The sequence below is a fragment of the Lepisosteus platostomus genome, chromosome 21 (genome assembly GCF_059453375.1).
Source record: "Lepisosteus platostomus isolate fLepPlt1 chromosome 21, fLepPlt1.hap1, whole genome shotgun sequence".
NCBI lineage: Eukaryota > Metazoa > Chordata > Actinopteri > Semionotiformes > Lepisosteidae > Lepisosteus > Lepisosteus platostomus.
In genome coordinates this window covers 10,598,359-10,620,298 of record NC_142631.1, presented here as the reverse complement: position 1 = coordinate 10,620,298, position 21,940 = coordinate 10,598,359, and the positions used below count along the sequence as shown (strand labels likewise).

Sequence of the window (21,940 nt, the reverse complement as noted above, 5' to 3'; positions counted from 1 at the left end):
CAAGAGCTCGCTTTCTCTAGCACTGCATATTCATCGAGTGACTGACGAATTACATTATCATCCTTTAATTCAATTAGCAGTTAACTGAATTTCTGTAGCACAAAAATTATTCTTAATAAAAAATGAGTAATTATTAAGCTATCATATCAAACTTTCATCCACAAAATTGAAAGTAGTATAATCCACTACCTGTTGAACCAGTAAACCTTCTTTTCCATGCTATTTCACCTAAGAAAAGCTAGCAGGTTAAATGTTCAAAAGCAATTCAGCTCAAATGCCATTATTTATACAAATAAGATTCTGTAAAGACTCCATGTAACTCAGGTAGTCAAAGTTATGAGCTATGAAAATTGTTGTTCAATATGCATCAAACAAGAGAGGCACTGGGTTACACCCTAGGGTGTCATTACACACTGTGAACCACAAAAGCGAACGCTTGCCTGGCTTAACAACTCATTTGCTTGAATCTTTAACAAGGACCTCTGCTTCTGCTCGACAGCAACAACAGTTTAGCTTAAGCCTGTAAAGGCTTTTGAAAAGTCTTTTGAAAGTATCATGAATATCTCAGGCACAAGACCACCGTCTTCTTGTCATTTTATCGGTGCACATAAAAATGGAAACCACAAAGAAGCATTGAAACAATAAACCACAGGATAAGGCAAACACAATTTCACTGTATTTCCTTTCATATGATGCTTATACTGGACCAAATCCAATATGTCCAATACGGATTAGTTTTAAGACATTCTCACGTTGTTTCTCATCAGCCGCTTTACTTTCTGAAATATTAACTAGGATATTTTTGTCATGCAAAACATACTGGATCTAAACCACCTGTATGTTCCATCATCAAGTTGTGTTTAGTCCTAAAATGAACTTAAAACACACATTTCTAGCACAATATTTCAAGATACATGTCTTCCAATTATGAGAATGAAAAGAAGCAATCACTTTCTACTTTTGACTGTACAAACAAGGTAAGATCAATTACAGTGCCTTGCGAAAGTATTCGGCCCCCTTGAACTTTTCAACCTTTTGCCACATTTCAGGCTTCAAACATAAAGATATAAATTTTTTATTTTATGTGAAGAATCACCAACAAGTGGGACACAATTGTGAAGTGGAACGAAATCTATTGGATTTTTGAAACTTTTTTAACTAATAAAAAAATGAAAAGTGGGGCGTGCAAAATTATTCGGCCCCCTTGCGTTAATACTTTGTAGAGCCACCTTTTGCTGCGATTACAGCTGCAAGTCGCTTGGGGTATGTCTCTATCAGTTTTGCACATCGAGAGACTGAAATTCTTGCCCATTCTTCCTTGCAAAACAGCTCGAGCTCAGTGAGGTTGGATGGAGAGCGTTTGTGAACAGCAGTTTTCAGCTCTTTCCACAGATTCTCGATTGGATTCAGGTCTGGACTTTGACTTGGCCATTCAAACACCTGGATACGTTTATTTGTGAACCATTCCTTTGTAGATTTTGCTGTATGTTTGGGATCATTGTCTTGTTGGAAGATAAATCTCCGTCCCAGTTCCAGGTCTTTTGCAGACTCCAACAGGTTTTCATCCAGAATGGTCCTGTATTTGGCTGCATCCATCTTCCCCTCAATTTTAACCATCTTCCCTGTCCCTGCTGAAGAAAAGCAGGCCCAAACCATGATGCTGCCACCACCATGTTTGACAGTGGGGATGGTGTGTTGAGGGTGATGAGCTGTGTTGCTTTTACGCCAAACATATCGTTTTGCATTGTGGCCAAAAAGTTCGATTTTGGTTTCATCTGACCAGGGCACCTTCTTCCACATGTTTGGGGTGTCTCCCAGGTGGCTTGTGGAAAACTTTAGACGAGACTTTTTATGGATATCTTTGAGAAATGGCTTTCTTCTTGCCACTCTTCCATAAAGGCCAGATTTGTGCAGTGTAAGACTGATTGTTGTCCTATGGACAGACTCTCCCACCTCAGCTGTAGTTCTCTGCAGTTCATCCAGAGTGATCATGGGCCTCTTGGCTGCATCTCTGATCAGTCTTCTCCTTGTCTGAGCTGAAAGTTTAGAGGGACGGCCAGGTCTTGGTAGATTTGCAGTGGTCTGATACTCCTTCCATTTCAAGATGATCGCTTGCACAGTGCTCCTTGGGATGTTTGAAGTTTGGGAAATCTTTTTGTATCCAAATCCGGCTTTAAACTTCTCCACAACAGTATTACGGACCTGCCTGGTGTGTTCCTTGGTCTTCATGATGCTCTCTGCGCTTTCAACAGAACCTTGAGACTATCACAGAGCAGGTGCATTTATACAGAGACTTGATTACACACAGGTGGATTCTATTTATCACCATCAGTCATTTAGGACAACATTGGATCATTCAGAGATCCTCGCTGAACTTCTGGAGTGAGTTTGCTGCACTGAAAGTAAAGGGGCCGAATAATTTTGCACGCCCCACGTTTCATTTTTGTATTAGTTAAAAAAGTTTCAAAAATCCAATAGATTTCGTTCCACTTCACAATTGTGTCCCACTTGTTGGTGATTCTTCACATAAAATAAAAAATTTATATCTTTATGTTTGAAGCCTGAAATGTGGCAAAAGGTTGAAAAGTTCAAGGGGGCCGAATACTTTCGCAAGGCACTGTAGTTAAAACACAACTGTTGATGTGTTTTATGGAATTTTATATTATTTATCTTATAGTACTTCATTGCATAGAATGCCAAACTCCAGCTGCTGCTCCAACATCTGGCTTTCAGTCAGCAACAGAAGTAGAAAAGCAAAACCCAAAAGATTAAAACGCAAACGCATATACAGTAGATACAAATCAACAAAAACTCACAAGAGAAAAAAAAGTCTCTTTTTCAATGAAGTTCTAACTTGTTGAAAAAAATAAAGTTGAAAAATAAAATAAAAAAAACTAACATTAGCTTTTAAAAAAAGGTGCAACTTATTCTAAGAAAGCACTGGCAGTTTGTCAGACAATAAAACACTTTAAGAAAGAAGCAAAATAGTTTGTCTTTTGCTATTTTAAATGTTGTAACTGTACAGTATGCCCTCAATTTAGCACTGATCACTGGGACTGGGATTGTACAGTAACTGGCTCACTTATTTTATTTATTTCTTTTATTTTTATATTTATATTTTATCTTTTAAAAAGTCATTTATGTACTGATACTTGAATGCTTGAAATGCCAGATTCACTCATCTGTGAAATTTCATCGCAGCATTTCAAAAATTTAATTTTCCGTTTAACAAGCTTATGAAGACAGGTTCCTTAATGCATTATTAAGCTCAACAGTCTCCTACCGGGAAGGCAGCCTCTTTGATCAGGATCAAGATCATGATTGATAACTTACAGAGTGAGGGCTGACATGACGGTGTGTCCACAGGAGCTCATTATGATCGTAAGAGCATTCAGCTGTCGCTTATTAAAACCTGTGTGACAGCACTGACTCTGATGGAGCACCCCTCTGGTGTCAAATAACTTACAATAAAAGAAACTGTTCTTCTGCCACTTCTGCCATTGTTCCAGGTCTGACATGTGTTGTATTCAAAACACAGCCTAACGTATATATATATTGAAATGTGATATACTGTAAGCTGCGTCCCGATGTCGCTTCTCCCATTAAAGGGCCAAGGTAAACAGCAACTTTAAAATGAAACATATTGCTTGTGGAAAGATAGCTTGGCGCTATCTGACTGGGAACAACGGTTAGGGCTCACCAATTATCTATATTTTAACAAACCTCATATGTTATTAATCGGATTTATTAGATGAATTTCTATCTAAAAAAATGGTTTCAAAAGCTGGTTGCTGGTTGCTTTGAAACCGAGGGAAGAGGTTTTCATGAGTAAAATTAGACTTTAATTTGTAACAATAAATAATAATAATAATAATAATAATAATAATAATATTTACAGTATACATTACAGGTGGCATAATGGTGCAGTGGTTAGCATTCACATGGGTTTCCTCCCACAATTAAAAAACGTACCAGTAGGTTAATTGGCTTCTGGGAAAATTGGCCCTGCTGTGAGTGTAAGTACCCTGCGATGGACTGTCGGCCCTTCCAGGGTGCACAAATTGGATGAAGTAGTTAGAAAAAGGATGGACAGAGGAAACATTCACAGTAATTTTCATTGTACAGGCAACTTGTGGCTGACATGAGGACAAATGTTCGTCCCCGACCAGGACCGTCTCAAGCCGCTCGAAAATGACAGGACCTGCCCTTCTCTTCCATACGGCACTACCCTCTTCACAACCTCAGCTGAAGGCGGTCCTCCTAGGGATATGGCATGAGAAGTGGCCGCACATGTTTCAAAACCTTGTGGAATTCATGCCATGTCCTGTTCAGTGTGGTCATGCTGGTTGCACAGACCCAACACCTGACCCTTTTCAGGGGGGGGTTCCTAATATTTTGTCAACTGAATGTACAAGAACAAATGTGAATACTTGAAACCTCTTAGGAATGATCACATATACTGAACCATAATCCGGTATTTATAGTATTTAAATGCAGCTTTGCCTGCAACCTTGTATTGGATAACGGGGTTAGAAAATGGATGGATGTAGCTTTGATATTCACATATGCTCATGAAATCAAATCAGAACAGCTGTAGTCAAAGTCCCTGTTTGATCATCACTGCAGTTTGCTCATCCCTGTGCATTTTCAGAGTATCACCACTTAACAGTCTTTCTGCCGTGGCCTCTGGGTGATTTCTTCAGTATAAAACTCTCAGTTCAGCACAGCATCTGACCTATTAAACTAACGAGGAGGGAGGATGAGCTTATGTTACTCAGTTAATTAATTTTGTGGTTAAATGAAACAGATCCCAAAAGTCACTGTTGCAAACCCCTTAAATTGTTGCAACCACATAAATTGCAATTATACAGCTTTGAGACATACAGCACAGTCATATTTAATCACAAAGACAAATGATGTAGAAAAGCAAATACCAAGGCCACACAAAACTACCTTAAGATTTATTAGTTTTCCAACTTGCGCCCGATATGTTTTGAAATACTCTACGTTGTCACCGAATCCACCAGCAGAAGAACCTTAGGCTATAGCCTTGCGATCACAATACAGTACATTACTGTAACTGTGATGCCCCTCATAAAATCCTTTCATTCTGCAATGAAGCATGTGTCTGAAGAGGCCCACCCAGTGCGTTCTTTCCAAACCATGATTACAATGGGGTTGTCTACTGAGCTGCCCAGTTGCCCCAGTAAGAGTTTCTAAAATTGTATTAAATGCACCTTTGGTGAACGTTTTGTTCATGCGCATCTAGAAATCTAATTTGCAAATGTTTGTTAGATTAAAGATTGAATTTTTTCAATATATTATCTAGAGAAGGAGAGAGTAATTTTAGACTCATGCCTTTGGTGCAGGTGGCGCAAATTCAACAGATGAGCTCTGAGCTGAACTTACTGGTGATTGGTGAGCTTCCTCTGTCCTGGGTCCACCAAGCGCAATGTGTCCCGGATGACCCCAACTTTCACTTCTTCATCCACTGGGCTGGGAACATACTCAAACACACCCGGGGACACCTGAAAATCAAAATCCTCTCTCAGCCCTCAGAACTACTTGTTTTACTGAACACTGGGAAGGCCAAGCAGCGTTTAACTTAACCATGTTTCTGTTCTAACATTCATTCATTCAGTCAAATGCCACTTCTACAGGAAAAAAACTCCTATAAAAAACTTGGAGACTAACTGCTTCCAAGAAATATGAATGAGACACAATGAAAACAAGATGATTTATATCTAAAATTAGATATTAATTATACTAAATACCTTAAAATCACCATCTTGCTTTCTTATTCTTTCACTTCATTACTTAATGTGCCATGTCAGGAGCCGAAGATAAAATATCAGTTGGAATAAAACTGAAGTTTGCTTTTTCTCCTTCTTCAATGGAAAGAATGACATTTTCTTACCTCTTGTTCGTGTTCGATTCTCATACTAGGATTAGCATTAACCTCCAGTAAAATGGGCTTCAGGTTTTTCATCAGCAGAATGTCAAACCCTAAAATCTGCACAGAGATAAAAATAACCATTTATGAACATGGATTCAGTTCTGGATGATATCAAGTGGTCAAATTACTAAAAACGTATTCACAGCTGCTGGTTGGTTTCAATTCTTCATTATCGTGCTTCATGACACACATTCAGGAGCCCATTAAAAACATGAGATAACCAAGGGCCTCTTTTAAAGCCAATAAGAGACTGAGAATATGTTCAGTTTTAACATTTACAAAAAAGCATCTCTTTTGGATGCAATAATTCTAAAATTATATATTTAACCTTGTGGAGGCCTTGGTTTCTGCTGAATCCTTTAAAAGAGAGCCAGGGAACATGAAGCACATTATTTCAACGAGCTAAACTACTGTCTTATTCTGAAGCCTATTTCACTTTTTGACACTTTCTGAAGAATGAATCTAGGGTAGTTATTATAGATTATTGACAGTCTCACCTGAAAGCATGTTGGTCCTGGCTTCCCGGCAGGAATATCAGCCTGATAATAGACCTTAAGCTCAGGCACCAGTGCAATTACAGTCTTAATGACCAAGGAGATAATGTCTGACCATACTTTCTTGATGTCCACACCTTTGGAGGCTAGGCGGTACAGAATGCTGGAGAATGTTCTCTTGCTTCCTGTGTTGGTGTTGTCTGAATGAACAAAGTTCCCGCTGTGGACATTTAAGGAATAATTTGTCAAGTGCATGAAGACATGGTCCAGGTTTTTTTGGTTGGGCTCCTGGTAAGGCTCTGTGCAAAACCTGGATAGCCCCTCTTTGGCGATGTAAATCTCCAATGGGTCCAGAGACCTTACCAGGACATACAATCTGATGTCAAATTTGAGTTTGTCGACGAGCAGTGGCTTCTGGATGTATTCCTGGACCACAGCGTGCTTGCTCTGGGCGTTGCCCATGACGCGGACATCACCGGGATCACGAATGAGGTAGATGCCATCACCCTGGGATCCGCCGTCAGGTTTCACAATGAAGGTCGGTTTCCAGGAAGGGTCCTTGTCTTTAGCAATGCGGACCTGCGTGGCAACAACAGGAATTAAGCTAGGAAATACAGCCTGACACAGCCGGGGCACTTACCATAAATTAGAACCATTCTGGAACCCAGTGGCAGCATCCAAAATTATCCTCATTCAGAAAAATGATTTCAATGACCAAGCAAGAGGACTGTTAACAATCAGGCTGATTGGATAAATTGTTCTCCTTGCACAGTAGGCAAATAATGGCTTCCAGCCACAGAAGGGATATGAAGACCTATTTTGTCACGATGGTGAATTTAGAAAGCCTTCACTTCTACATATTCACAGTAAGTTAAATATTTAACCCTTTGTCTAGTGAAATTGAACACGCAGTGTGCATGGTCTAAACAACTTTGTTTCTAATATATTATGAAGAAATGCCTTATGTTATGCAAGTCAGACATTGCTCTCACCCAGTTCATTTTTCTTTAATTAGGCTTCCTAGTGTACAAGTACAAAAGTGATTGTTCTTCTTTTTCAATTTTTCAATTTTGTCCAATATGGGAATAGCTGAAGGTAGCAGAGCAACTTTGTACAGTACTTTGTATTTCTTCAGTATGTTGTTGGAATTATAAATCGCTACAGCCTCTTCTGTATCCAGGGCTGGCTCTGTATACCCTTCGTGAAAATCATCTAATGAAGCCAGTGCCTCATTAGTATACCAGGAAGATAAATCTATTAAAAATCCGAAGTTATGGTATCAACCAAGTTAGCAAGTTTTGCGATTGCAGCACAAACCAAATGGAAACTAATGGCTACCATGACTGGTCATCTTCACTATTATAGTATCAACATTTGAACTACTTAAACTTCAACACTGTGGAACAGATAATTTCCAAAACTGGCACTGTAGGTAACATCACAGGTACGTGTTAAATGACACATAACACATACTTTGCTGTTCAAATTTAATCCACAATAACCTTAAAGCCACATCACTTTATTGCAGTATTTAATGGTAACAGATATAGCTTGGAAGCATACTGCTTGTAGTTTTTTGGTTTCACATTCTAAAAGAAATATATTTTATATTTTCTTCTCTTCACTTTCTCTATTTAGTTGGATGTTCCGCTTAAAATATTAATTCGCTAAGATGTTTCAAGATATATGGGAGAATGTTCATTCTGTAAGGTCATACAATTATCAAAACGCATAGAGCACAGATCCATCTTTTGAATATCTTTTAAAGGAAAAAGATTATGCACAAGAAGACTAAGGAATGAGAAGAGGTCACACTGACAGGAACAGAGTGTGCTGGCAGTATACCTTTGTTTCATACATGTGTCAATATATCTAAAAGATCTTTTTAAACAGAGTACTAAAATGCCAGAAACGTACATTGGGAAGAATAATGAATACGCAAAGCCTACATTCTTATCTGTGTTTTCACAGCTGTTTAAGTTAATTGTCTGCTGTTAATGTTATGAAAGTGATTTTTACAGAACTGCACAGTGTATAGCTGTGTGTTTCTGTAAAAATCTGTATATAGCCAGTGGGTACATGTCCTTGCTTCACATTACAGGGCAAAGCAGCTGGAAATGGGTTATGGAATGGGTAAAGTCGAATTTTTTTTTTTTATATCTGAGCTAAAGGTAATGTTCTTACCATGGATTGTGATCAACTAATAAAACTTAAATCCCTTCCTAGATTTTCGATCACTGATAAAGATGTGAATTCAGCTCGCAGACGGACTAAAGTTTCCATTGCTAACAAAAAAATAACTGAGCCTCTTAGGTGTTCTTGAGAAATTTCCTGTTCGTTTGCTTACTCTCAACCCCAAGGCTAGAAATCTCTGCCAAATAACTGACTTGGAGCAAAGAGAGAAATTTGTAAAGTAGAAACTTAAGATAAAGCCTATAAATCAAGAAATATAAATAGAAGAATCTGAGAATCGGATGCTTTAAAGAGAGATTATATAAACCAATAAATGTTCTATTAAAATAAGAGCTGGCTACTTAAGTAATCATTTGGTCTGATTAGAAAGAGAGGGAATGACGAGGTTTGATTACAATATCAGTACCTAATATCACTATGATTTTAAAACATGTGAGTTAATGAATTCAGTAAGGTCTGAGCCTTGAATAAATTCTAGTGTAACTAATGTTAGCAATTCCACAGAGGAGGCTCGGCTTTAACCTCTTTAAATGATGCATATTGCCTTGTTGGAATGCGCAGAGCTTCTGAACTCCCATTCCAGGGTTTCAAGCTGTCATATTCTGAAAAGCGCACTTCCTACTAGTGTGACATGTGCTCAGATGCTTGCAACACAAAACCTCCCAATGGAGGTGCTGCCAATGTTTATTAGCTTTATGTATGTTCAGCTCTACAGAGGATTTTCTCAGGGCTGAAGTGTATTTAAAAGTAAATTACTGGAATCTTGATGATCCTTTTTCATTACTTTCAATGGCCTTACCTCTGCAAGCAAGGACTTAAATTGACTGAAAAATGTGCTGAGTGACACCCGGCTAGTGGCAGGAGACAGAAGCGTGGTGGTCCTGGTTTAATTTAAGAACATCCTGTAGAGAATTTACTTTTGATACCCTATTGAATGAACTTCTGCAGTTTATTTACCACAATCATGGCACCAAGCAGTAGCAAAGTACAGATCAGTAAAAACAAGGTGTTTTTAAATTACCTGTGGTTTCTCCTTTAGGTATCATATCATCTACTAGCATTGCGCCATGTATAAGAAAGAAAAACGGACTTGATTCTTCAAATTGTTTTGCAAAGTGAACATTGTTTCCCTTTTATGCCCTCCGAAACTGGAACTGGGGGGCATAGCTAAGTGGTGGTGAGCACTGCCACACTAACAGCTCCAGGGTCTAGAGATGGATTTAAGCTTCTATCTGAGACTGTTGGAGGATTTTATAATAATAATTGCTTACACTTATATAGCGCTCTTCTGGACACTCCACTCAAAGCGCTTTACAGGTAATGGGGAGGAGAGCAGAGTAATGAAACCAATTCATAGATGGGGATTATTATGGCCTCCATAATTGGTAAGGGCCAATGGGAAATTTGGTCAGGACGCCAGGGTTACACCCCTACTCTTTTCGAGAAACTCCCTGGGATTTTTTACGAGGGTCAGGACCTCGGTTTTACGTCTCATCCGAAGGACAGCGCCTGTTTACAGTATAGTGTCCCCGTCACCATTCTGGGGCATTATGACCCACATGGACTGCAGGGTGAGCGCCCCCTGCTGGCCCCACTAACACCTCTTCCAGCAGCAACCTTAGTTTTTCTCAGGAGGTCTCCCATCCAGGTACTGACCAGGCTCACACCTGCTTAGCTTCAGTGGGTTGCCAGTTGTGAGTTGCAGAGTGATACGGCTGCTGGCATATTTTGCTGGGTGTTCTGGTTTGCGCTCGTAAAGACATTTCATCTACCTTTGACTGTCTATTCTAAGCTGTCCCTGTCTGATGAGCAACCCAGGAGGAAAACATGTCTTCTTATTTCCGCCTTGCACAAACTTACTTCTTGGACCGGCTACAGCTTGCCACAACACCAAGATCAGTGGCATAATGATAATGCAAGCATGGCATTTGGAACAGCACATAGCTAATTGGCTCAGCTTGGACTGCTCCAACACAGGGAGTACGGACCATGTGATCTTCTATTCTTCTCATACTAATGTTGAAGCTTTCTTGCTGCAAAGTCCCATAGTGTTTTAGGAGATACTGCATTGTTACTGGAGAAACAAAGAGGTTCAAACTGACAATGCTGCAAGCTTACAGCCACACAGAAAATCACAGGGCTTGTTTTATACATAGCACGCCAATAATACTCTACCTGGGTTGGGTGGATTAACTCAAATCTTACAGGCTTACAGGAGAGATGGGACTCCAATGATGAGGTATATCCACAATATACAAATACAATCATAAACAGATGCAAATAAGTACTAGTAGGGTCTTGTAATTTAAATTTAAATTTTAATTTAAATATTTGGTGTCAATGAACAATGACTTTCAAGTTCTCGACAAAGTACAACACCTTCTCGTTTCAATTGTTTAATTTAAAAGTGATCTGTAAATGTATTCCTATTTTAATATAATGTGAGTGTGCAGAAGCATCAATACAAACTGAGGATTACCGAAGATCTAGGCAATATTAATATGAGGAATGCCTGATATTTACATAACATCAAGGTTAAACAGCACATACAGTAGTTTAATCAAGATTTTGATGCTCTTAAGTAGTTGCCAAGCATTTAAAGTTGAATAAAATATATTAAATATGTATTATACATCATTATATACTGATACAATTACCATTGTGCAAAGTACTATATAATAAACAAATCAATAAATCAATGATGGAAGATTTTGACAATCGTTTAACCCACATCAATCCAAAGTGCAGTCAACCGTAAAGATCAACATTTAACAATTATACACAACAACACAATACTGTTCACATGGTACTGTATATACAAATACTGTATGGGAGGTTACAAGGGCTTCTAGAATGCGTTAACATTTTCAGGAGATGTTCTTATTTTGCAGCACATAAGCACATACGCACAGCACATTTCTAACTGGGTAAGAGGTAGAACATTATGTTCATATAATTTATATATAACTGTATCCTTATGTTCATTTATGTTCATCAAAATAAAGTAAGACTGGAAAAGGTGTCACTAAGCCACCCAAGATTTATATAGTAATTTAAAAAGCCTAAAAAACAGAAGTGAACCCTACAGTTTTAATTTTATATTACATATTAAATATTACATCTTAGGCCCTATTAGTAAATACTAATGTGAATGAGAGAATTTGTAACTATTAAGACAAGATCACTATTGGCCATATACACTTTCTTGCATTAGGAATTCATCTTTTCGCATACCACAACTTGCTCTCCATGAGACACACAGACAGGGAGAGAAGCTGGGGGTCAGAGCGCAGGGTCAGCCATTTATACGGCGCCCCTGGAGCTGACAGTGTTTTGGGCTAAGGGCCTTGCTCAGGGGCCTAACGGATTCCTCTGTCGGCCATGGGCCATGGGATACGGGATACCTTCAGGCGCCACAGGCACAGATCCTTAGCCAAAGTGTCACCGCTCCGTCTTAGTATGCACCACCCACATACATATGACCTAGCACAATGATGTTCAATCATTGAATGTCAGCTGTTACTATTTCTGCAAAAACAATAGAAAAACGGACTTGATTCTTTTAGTAAAAAAAGAGCACCAAAAAAGTTTTCTTTCATTCACTGCCATCTAGAGTACAAATAATTACAACATCCTTTCCCATGAGAGACTTCTTTTGCTTACCCTCTCATTACGCCTTACCCTCTATAATTATTTTGCATTCACTTTCCCCAGAAAAAATATTGATTCAGTCTTTACTTAATACTTCTGTATTGCTCTACAATATCATTACAATGTGAGCTGTACATTTACAGCATTAGCTAACCAGTACTTAGTGTTGTATCAGATTATATCACCAACAGGTTTAGGATGAAGAACTAGATAAAACTACATGTATATTCTTTTATTTATTAAATTTTCAAACCAACAATCTCCATTTTTGTCAAGTTCTATACTTTAAATGACTTTTGCTGAAACATTCGTGGAACACAACCCTGGAAATGAAAAACAGTTGATACAGGGATAATGCTATGTCTCTAATGCAAATTTTGACTGCCACACCATTTCATCCTTTGTAAACAAGTTTCTGGTAAAAAAGCCAGGATGCAATATGTGATATTAGTCACATGGTGCATTCACATCAAATACTATATAAGCAATCAATAACTGGCATATTCTCTATAAGTTCAAATACAAATGCTTGAACAGAAAGACACAGACTGGCAGAGACATTGTGGTCAAATGACATGGATCCTCCTCCTTCTAATCCAAAGCAGGGACAGTATTTGGCAGTTGCTGATACTGACACGTATGCATCTACAGTACCCAACTCTTTACATGAGCCTATTTGGGTTAAGATCTGACAACACATTGTAATGCCAAATTTCACTTTCTGCTGTACCAGATAAGCTTCTTTTGCAAGAACAGTTCAGTGAAGTTTAAAATCCCATCCTCAGTGTTTTTAACTAAATGAGTTTAACACGGATCAAGGATATATGCAGTATACTGTGCACTGCATATACAGTATGTACAGCATTTCCTCAAAACCACAGCCTCAATCACACAAGACTGGCTCTCATTAAGCACTCAGCACGGATAGATTAAACTGCCATAAGATCTTGCTGACACATGTCATAAAAAGGCACAAGGAGAGCTCCCAGAAATGTTCATAATCATGAACCTCAAACACCCAAAAAGAGCCAATAATGTTAATGCCTTTTTTTTTCCAGATGGAGCACGATGGTTGTTTTTTATCACAATCTTAAATAACTGAAATAACTACAAAAGAGTCAACACAGGAGATAACATATACAGGAGAAAATTCAAAACTGCTCATTTTAATTGACAATTTTTTTAACTTGTGATTTCATCGCCATTCTGTTCTTCACTATGTACACCTACTGAGGTATTTAACACATCATGCTGGCATCCAGCAATCACTGGATTTCACTGACTTTGACTCATCCATTTCTTAGACCTCTGGTGCCACCTTCTGTCTTGGAAATCCTTCAGACATTCTTCTGTATCTTATTCTTCTTTTTAACATCATTAGTTTTCCTTCACATTGTTTATGATTTATAGATACACTCAAAGTTTTTACTTGCATTAACTCTCTGTATCAAACCACCTTCTTTAGACATCTTTATTCACAGCACAGCTATATTGATTGATTGGCAATGAATTTACCTACAATTTTTTAACTACTCAATTTTCTATACTCTTTGTTTTTTCAAATTTATATATAAAATACTGTATATAATCTGTTTCACACATCCCTGTAAATAAATCAGTGGAATGCTGGGTTTTGATGTATTAGCATTATAACCACAAAGCCTGTTGAATACTGGTTAAAAAGAATACATTTTTAAAAAGAGAAAAATAATAATTGCTCCATCATGTGGCCAAACTAAATGTTATAAGGAATATGCTTTGAACGATACTCAGTGCAGCTTGTAAACAAGTTCCATCTACTGGTAGTACAAGGACTAAAACCTTACAAATGTGAGACATTAATAAAGCTGAAAGCAGACTACTCAAGATCTCTGAATTTCCAGTTAAATCAGACTTTGCTGTGTCATTGCTTTGATCTGTTGTCTTCAGCTGAAAAACTCAAGTCCCTCAGAAACGTCTCGTCTTTATTTAAAGGTCATTTGTGGTGACAGATGGAAACTGTAAAGGTTATCTATTGATATGATCGAGTGCCATAGTGAATTACAATTAGGAGCCAAGCACAAAGCCTCATTTAATAACATGGTTGGTGTCTGTCACATCAGTTCATTTTTTATGGCTTTTGTAAGCTTTAGCATTAAAAAAATGTGAAAAACACAAACCACTGACAACAGGGCTAGGAAGATTTTATCCCCCCCCGTTTCCAGTTCTGTTTTCTTTTCTAACACAGGCCTCCGTCTAGCCGACAAAAAATCCAAACACTCTACCTGAGCTGCAAAAAGCTGAAACTCTTCTGGCAAGATCCACGAGCGAGGGTAGAAGTTGTACTCCTCGGGAAACAGCTCCTGCATCGTACGCACTGCTCGGCTCAGGTTTATCTTGCGGAGCATCTCTATCATACCTAGAGATCCATTTAAAATAAAAAAAGGACCAAAAATGCAGTTATATCACCTGGAATCGTTACTGTCACTCCCTAGGAAGACTGAGGGTGTAAAAATAGCCAAGCTATAACCAACAAGCTTAGTGTAATAATATTTAATTTTTTTTTCAAATAAAGGGTGCCACACTAGCTGTCTATGTATATGTCAGTTTACATAAGAGTTGGACAATCTGTCTTTAGGTTTAGTGTGTCTGGGTTTTCTAGCTCTCTTCAAAGCATCTGCTCCTGAAGAGTTAAAAGAAGCTGCTATGATGGTCCAATTAAGGCAATAATGAGCTGATTGGTTGGACTGAACATCTGCAGACACACAGGGCCTGCAGGAACAGGAGTGCCCACCACCTGGCTTATCAGCACTGACAAATGGATCGATCTAATTCACCCCAAACCCCTACTGCTTCAGAGGATCAATCTTCAGATTGTTTGAAAAGATACTGCTGTTGCTTGGGTATAGTTTAATAGATACTAATTTATAGACAAAATAAACTGGATGGATGCCGAGAACAAAGTAACATAACTGTCGTGAAGCTACTGTGGAAAGAAAATGCAATTTAAAAATAGGGTCAACTGGATGCACGTGATATACTCCAAAAGTTATTTATTATTTAACAAACTGTTACAAACAAATGAAGGACGACAATACTTTTGTCCTGACACATTGCAAGGTGCCCACTAACAAAACAACCCAATTTTCAATTATTATCACAGTACTCCTCCACCGTTAGTATAAATCACAACCTTTTGTGGGACGACACACATTGTGTACATGATGCACCAGAACAAACAAACAAACAAACAAACAAACAAACAAACAAACAAACAAATAGGGACATTTTAGTTCTGTTATGGGTCTTAGCTACATTATTTCTGTCTTATATAGATGTATTATATATACTTTAATGTTACATATAATTTATATATAACTGTATCCTAACATATTTGCTACTAGAAAAAATACAGAAAAGCACAGAGTATTCATATTATTTTCTAAGCAAAGTACACAAAGATCATCAGCATCCACCACGAAAGACACATACATGAGGATGCACTATATTTTAGCTGTTAATGTGTTAATGTGACATAATGTCCTATAAAACTTTAGTTCTTTGTTGTAGAAGAAAAAGCATGACGTCTTTAGCTTTCCAAACTGAAGAATGGAATGTAAGCTATACCTTTTTAAAACTATGGGGGAAAACAGTTATTTAACTTGTTAAAACAGAAGAACAATTTAAGGCCAGCATGGTGTCTTAAGATCTAAAAATAAAGGTCTTAGGAAGCTTCACATTATTTGTCTGAGGCAAAACACAGCAGCAATCTGTAAAATTCCAAGAGGATTTTTTTTTCCACAACACTGTGACTTCATAAACCAGTTTTTTCTATCCCCCTAAGCAGGGCCCTTCTTCCATTTCAAGGGCAAGATCTTTATTGGTGCCGACAACTGGTCTGCTTAAAAATGCAAAGCACTTATAGATTCTCGTAAGGTACTTTGCTGACTTAATGGTTTTTTTCTAATCCAAAACAAAACAAAATAAAGTACTTCTGAGGCACCACGGCATACTTTCTTTTAACTGAATTTAAAGTCATAACCCTGTGACTTTTTTATTCTTTTTCCTCTTTATTTATCTTATCCCTTCAGCACCAACGTGTCAATGTCTTGGAACCCTGAGATTTATGTGTCCTAAAATACACATTTTCTTCCGTGTGTTTTGCACACACTGGACAACGATTCAACTTCTGAAGACAAGTAAAAACACATAAGCAAGATTTAACTGCTTTTATCAAATTAGTTTATATACCCTGATCAGTGTAAGAGTTTTGCTGGAACTGGCCCTATGTTGAAGTGCATTTAAAACTGAGTACAAGATGCACTTCTTTACTCAAAGGGCTGTAGGAGTATGGAACAAGCTTCCCAGTCATATACCCATACCATGGCTTCTTTTGAGTTAATAACTAACTACTAAGTACCAGATGTACTAAATGGGTTGAATGGCCTCTTCCTGTTTGCTACCTATTCTTATACTCTTTTATGTTTTTACAAGGCCTTTTACAAGGTTTTATGTTCTTACCTGGGAATTTGTTGACCAGGCCTGAGAAGACGTTTTCATTGTCATGAAAAGATACCCCATGCCAATATATATCGCAGGCCACACGACGACCCAGGGGAAACTGAGAAAAGAACAAAGTGCATTTTTGCAAGACAAACTATTTTTCAAAAAAGAATGCCACCTGTAATAAAGTTATGGAGCTGAAAAGCCATCTTTTTGCAAGATATTTTAACGTAAATAGCCTCAATATTGTATTATGCCTTATTGCTGCCATTCCCATTTTCTGACAACTGATGAATATTACCCCCAAAAATAAAGCAGTAAGGTTTAAGGTCTAGTGCAGACCCGTGATTTTGCTTACAAAAAGTTCTAAGAATGTTCCACAAAAATAAAATAACTTATGAGGTCAGTGTTTTCAACTTAGATCACCATTGTGCTTTTAATAAGTGAAACAGCTGTCTTTAACAATCTAAACTCTGTGCAATTGTGCCCCTAAAGAGACAAAAATGGAGCAATTTAGAAATCATTTGGGAAAATGGTGCTTCTCTTTAAAGTGACTCAATGGCAAAACTATTTATACGTAAAGTGGTTTTGAACATAATGCGTGTAACATATTCTCTTTTCACATGAACAAACAAGGTTACAATTAAAGAGGCAGGATGATGGGAGTGGAAGAACCAAGATAACACACAGGCTCACATTTCCGTATACTTACAAACACTCCTCACCATCAGGGATACAGCATATCATGAAAAGGGCATCTAATTGCTTTTGGAGAATTCTCATATCTTACCCACCTTATTTCATAAACCCCTTCTTCCGTCTAAGCATTCTCAATGATTTGCTCTGGTCCTGTCAGAGGAAAAACAACGCTCCTGGCAATAATGCAGACTTCAAGATTGACTTTGAAGCCTGACCTTTCAAAAAGCACAAGCACTCAAACACATAGACAGATCTTCTCACAAAAAAAACCTAAATAAATATGATCTTATACATTAAATAAAGAGATCTAGGAAGACTCATAATTGGCTTTTGCACAAGTGTACAGTTGCAGGGGGTACTTTGTCAAGTATAAAGTATTTTATAAGGTTGTTTACAATATTGGCATCTGAACAACTGCAGCTGGGAGCTCTGAGGGGCTGCATTCATTCTCCTCTTCATCTCTTTGTGAATGCAACCAGACATTCTCGGTGTTCAGGTCTGGTATAGTCATGCACATCATATTACCACAGTAATCATGCTTTGCTGACAACAACTCTTCACTGGCTTCTTGCCACTGACAACACTTGATCTAAGATCCTTAATCTTACTTAGCATTTTTTCAGACCTCGGCACGCCAATGTTTAATCCCTTGTCTCTGCTTATAAATTTTCTCATTTATAACATAAGAAAAGATCACCTTATTGGCCATATACAATTGCTTGCATGAGGAATTTGTCTTTTCACATACCCCAACTTGCTCTCCATGAGACACACAGACAGGGAGAGAAGCTTGGGGTCAGAGCGCAGGGTCAGCCATTTATACGGCACCCCTGGAGCAGTTGGGGTTCAGGGCCTTGCTCAGGGGCCCAATGGAGTAGGATTTTTTTGCCAGCCATGGGATTTGAACCGGAAACCTTCCAGCCACAGGCGCAGATCCTTAGCCACAGAGCCACCGCCCTATTTATGTACTGATCTTCACAATCTTGTCTCCTGTGCCTATTCAATCTTCACCTCCTTCACTTCACTATCCTATATTCAGGCCTGTCGTCCTGTTCACCCATGTACCCCTACAACTGAAGCCAATACTGAGGCACATTAAGATAGCCTTTTATCTGCCCTTTTTCTAACTGATCCTGTTCAAACAGCATCGGTAAATCCTACAACCTTCCTGCTAATCCTGTAATTACTCTGTCCATGCTAATAGAGTTAATTCACACTTGGCTAAACATCAATGAAAGAGAAGATCTCCAGTTTTAAATTTCAAATTTTACTACATTAAGAATTCTTATACAATTAAATTGTATTCCCTCATATCATTTGACATACAAGTTTGACTAACTGTGTACGGCCTTGAATTATAACGTATCCAAAATGCTTTGTTGAAACAACTCTTCAAAATGTACATTTCTAGACTACAGTTTTTTTTTATAATTTGCTTTCAATTCTGTATTTTGTAACTGGAGGTTGCCTCTGGCAAAGGTGTCACCTACATAAATAAGAGAGACGCATGTAAGAATTTTTAAGACTCTGGACTGTTAACTGTAACGGTGTACAGTAGATTCTAACCCTACACAATAGGATACTCCTGTGGTACCCTTGAGCAAGGTACTTCACTCAGATCGCTCCAGCAAAAAGTCCCTGCTGTATAAATGGGTACTTTTCCAGTTCTCAATGTAAAAGTGGATTTGCCCTCAAGTATCTTGTCCTGTTCAATAAGGTTTGTTATATATTCTGTGTAGAGTGTGCTATTAAGCAGTGAATTGACTATGCCCTTGGTCTTCTAACAGACACTCAGTTTTAGTTTGGTATACTTGGGGCATTTTGCATAACATGGCATGTCTTTTTAATATGGCTTTTTCTTTAAGAGCATATGAAAGGTTACCTACAGTACTGTATGGGGAAAAGGCTTTTTGGTTCATTTAGCTTTATCACCAGTGGCTAAGTGATGTTAGGATCTTTTCTTGAAGAAATCTCCACATTTTACAGTAGTGGAGAATACAAGTCTGAATATGTTATACTCCCTAAACGATAAACTATAGCATCAAATGCCAGTCCACAATATACTGTAGGTTCATTTTCTGCTTTTCTACTTGTTTCTTGACAGAGATTTTGTCTGTTTTTGTTATTCGGAAGAAATATCTTTACATCGTGACTTCAGTACTCTGCAGGAGGAACCCATTCATCTATCCAGAATCTAAATGTAAGTTATTCCTGGTAAAGGAAAGAGTGGAGATCAGGGGTCTAAAACAGAAGTATAAGGTTCAGGTTGCGACTATAGCCTCAACAGGGTGCCAGGCCATTGCACACACTCAACACATGGAATAATTTAGGGACACCAATTATTCTAGCCAGGATGTATTTGCAAGGTGGGAGGAAACTGGAGAATCCTGGGAAAAGGCAGGCAGGAAATTCGTACAGAAGGAATCTCCCGTCTGGAATTGAACCCATGACCCAAGAGGAGTATGAGACCATTGTTAACTGCTACATCATCTCTTAGTAAATCACATTCTGCGTGAGGCATGACTAAAAAAAAAATTCATTTTTTCTTATCCAAGTGAAGAAAAGCTAGTTTGCAATACAAACAAAAGAAGTGAAATAAACCCATTACGGTGCGTGACTTCTGCATTTTCACACATGCTAATTGTCCTCCTTACCCTCAACTGTCAGGCCAAAACACTGGATTATCCCCAGATTATGCTTAACCATTTCCTTTTGTGAAGGCAACATATGCCAACAGTCAGCGAACAGATGGGCATAACCCTTTTCTACTGCAGTTAAAACTTAAACATGAACCGCATAAAAAAGTGTAGTATGATACAATTCTATTGGCATTTATATTTCCTTTGAAGGAAAGAATACACAGGATTGCTTAGATTTTTAGCCGGCTGTTCTCAGTGTGGGTGGCGATGTGTATAGAATGAAAATTCAGAGCCCTTAAAGAAAAAAAAGTTTTCCCCAGCCTGGCAGCAGGCCAAAAATAAACTGGTTCAGTGAACATTACTTAGAATTATTTGTCAATTTGTTTTTTTAAATCAAAATCTTTTGTATAATCATCTCCAGGGAAAAACATACTTGATTACTAAATTGCTTTGAAGAGCAGGGGCTGTTTTAAGGTTTCCCAGCCTGATTTCTAAACTGCATTTGAGAAGACAAGAATTAATACATGAACAGGTATTGTTTTCCTAAATATAAAACTTGCATCTTTAAAGCATCAACAGATATTATAGGTATGCAACTTTAGTAAACCTTTTAAGCCTTTTCTGATGTATATTTCAAAATCAGTATTATGTCATTGATGTGATGTTTTGGAGGGGGTAAGCACAGGATTTGAATGGTATAGCACTAATATTTGTTCTGACATTAGTCTCAGTTCTATGCATGGTATATTTTATATTATGAGAAGCACAGATATTTCTGTGAAGTCACATTCCAAATTTCCTTCACTTTGTACTCTTGCTACTTAACAGAGAGGATATCTGTTAGGTCTTAATGCGATAAGTATTTAAAAAATTAAAGCTGCAATATTTGTTCTCAATTAATGTCCTCCAATAATGTAACACTGTATTTCCATCTTTGTTACGGTTTTACTAACGGTTTTACGGTTTTGAGCTAATCAGAACCTGTAAAGTTTGGAAAAAAAACTTCTGTCAAGAGGCATTGATATGAAACGAAGAATTGGAATGTGCAGAAAAAAACTCCCAATGTCTTCATTAAAACCAGTTTTGAAACTGCATTTAAGAGAGTAGGCTTATCCATAAAGGCAACAGCACTTAGAGACAACGAAAGAAAATATACCAGTGGGACAACGACTTTAAAGATGGTGTACTCACTTTTTTTCCTTGTAGGTTATAAAAATAGAATAGATCACCTTAACTCTAAGAATTAAGAAACCGGATCCAGAGCACCCTAAAAAGGTTTATGTTACAGATACTTTGTGAAGAAATATCGGTCTCCATTTTAAGGTCACTTGATGCTTCAGACATTTCAGTTCTCTGCAATACCATTAATTTTTAACCACACTCATAACTGGAGATGTCAAAGGTTAAATATCAATTATTCAATGAGAGAGCAATTTCTGTAGATGAATTAAAAAAAATAATCAAGATATTTCTACTTTATGAATCATCATTTTCCTTGTGTTGCCTTGTCACACTGGCTGCACAGCCTTGAAAAAGGTTTTCTTTAATACGAATACTGTATATACCATATACAAGGTTTAATAGCAAGACTTACATTCCTAAAGTATCTTAAAAAGTGTTTTACACCAATCCAAAAGTAACACTACCCTATAGCAGGACTAATTTAAAGTTCATGACCGATCTAGTTTAGTTATACTGTTTGTTGTTTTTTTTTGCTTTATGAAATGGCCCCTCAGCCAAACTCAAAAAGGCAAAGACGGTGTCAATGAACTACTTTATAAATTATTATGTGCAGCAATCAATTTAAGATAGGTTTTAAGACTGAG

At 37.8% G+C, this 21,940-nt stretch overlaps 1 protein-coding gene across 3 annotated transcripts in view; it reads right to left on the bottom strand.

Moving 5' to 3' along the window:
* ttll11 (tubulin tyrosine ligase-like family, member 11) overlaps window positions 1-21,940 on the bottom strand; it is a 309,887-nt gene that overhangs the window by 35,081 nt on the left and 252,866 nt on the right. For all 3 annotated transcript variants that reach the window (XM_088614922.1, XM_088614923.1, XM_088614921.1), the window contains 5 exons: window positions 16,795-16,894; window positions 14,559-14,692; window positions 6,454-7,029; window positions 5,918-6,013; window positions 5,410-5,528 (listed from right to left, as the gene is read on the bottom strand). In XM_088614922.1, the coding sequence (XP_088471048.1) occupies window positions 5,410-5,528; window positions 5,918-6,013; window positions 6,454-7,029; window positions 14,559-14,692; window positions 16,795-16,894 (1,025 nt within the window). The remainder of the gene's footprint in view (window positions 1-5,409; window positions 5,529-5,917; window positions 6,014-6,453; window positions 7,030-14,558; window positions 14,693-16,794; window positions 16,895-21,940) is intronic.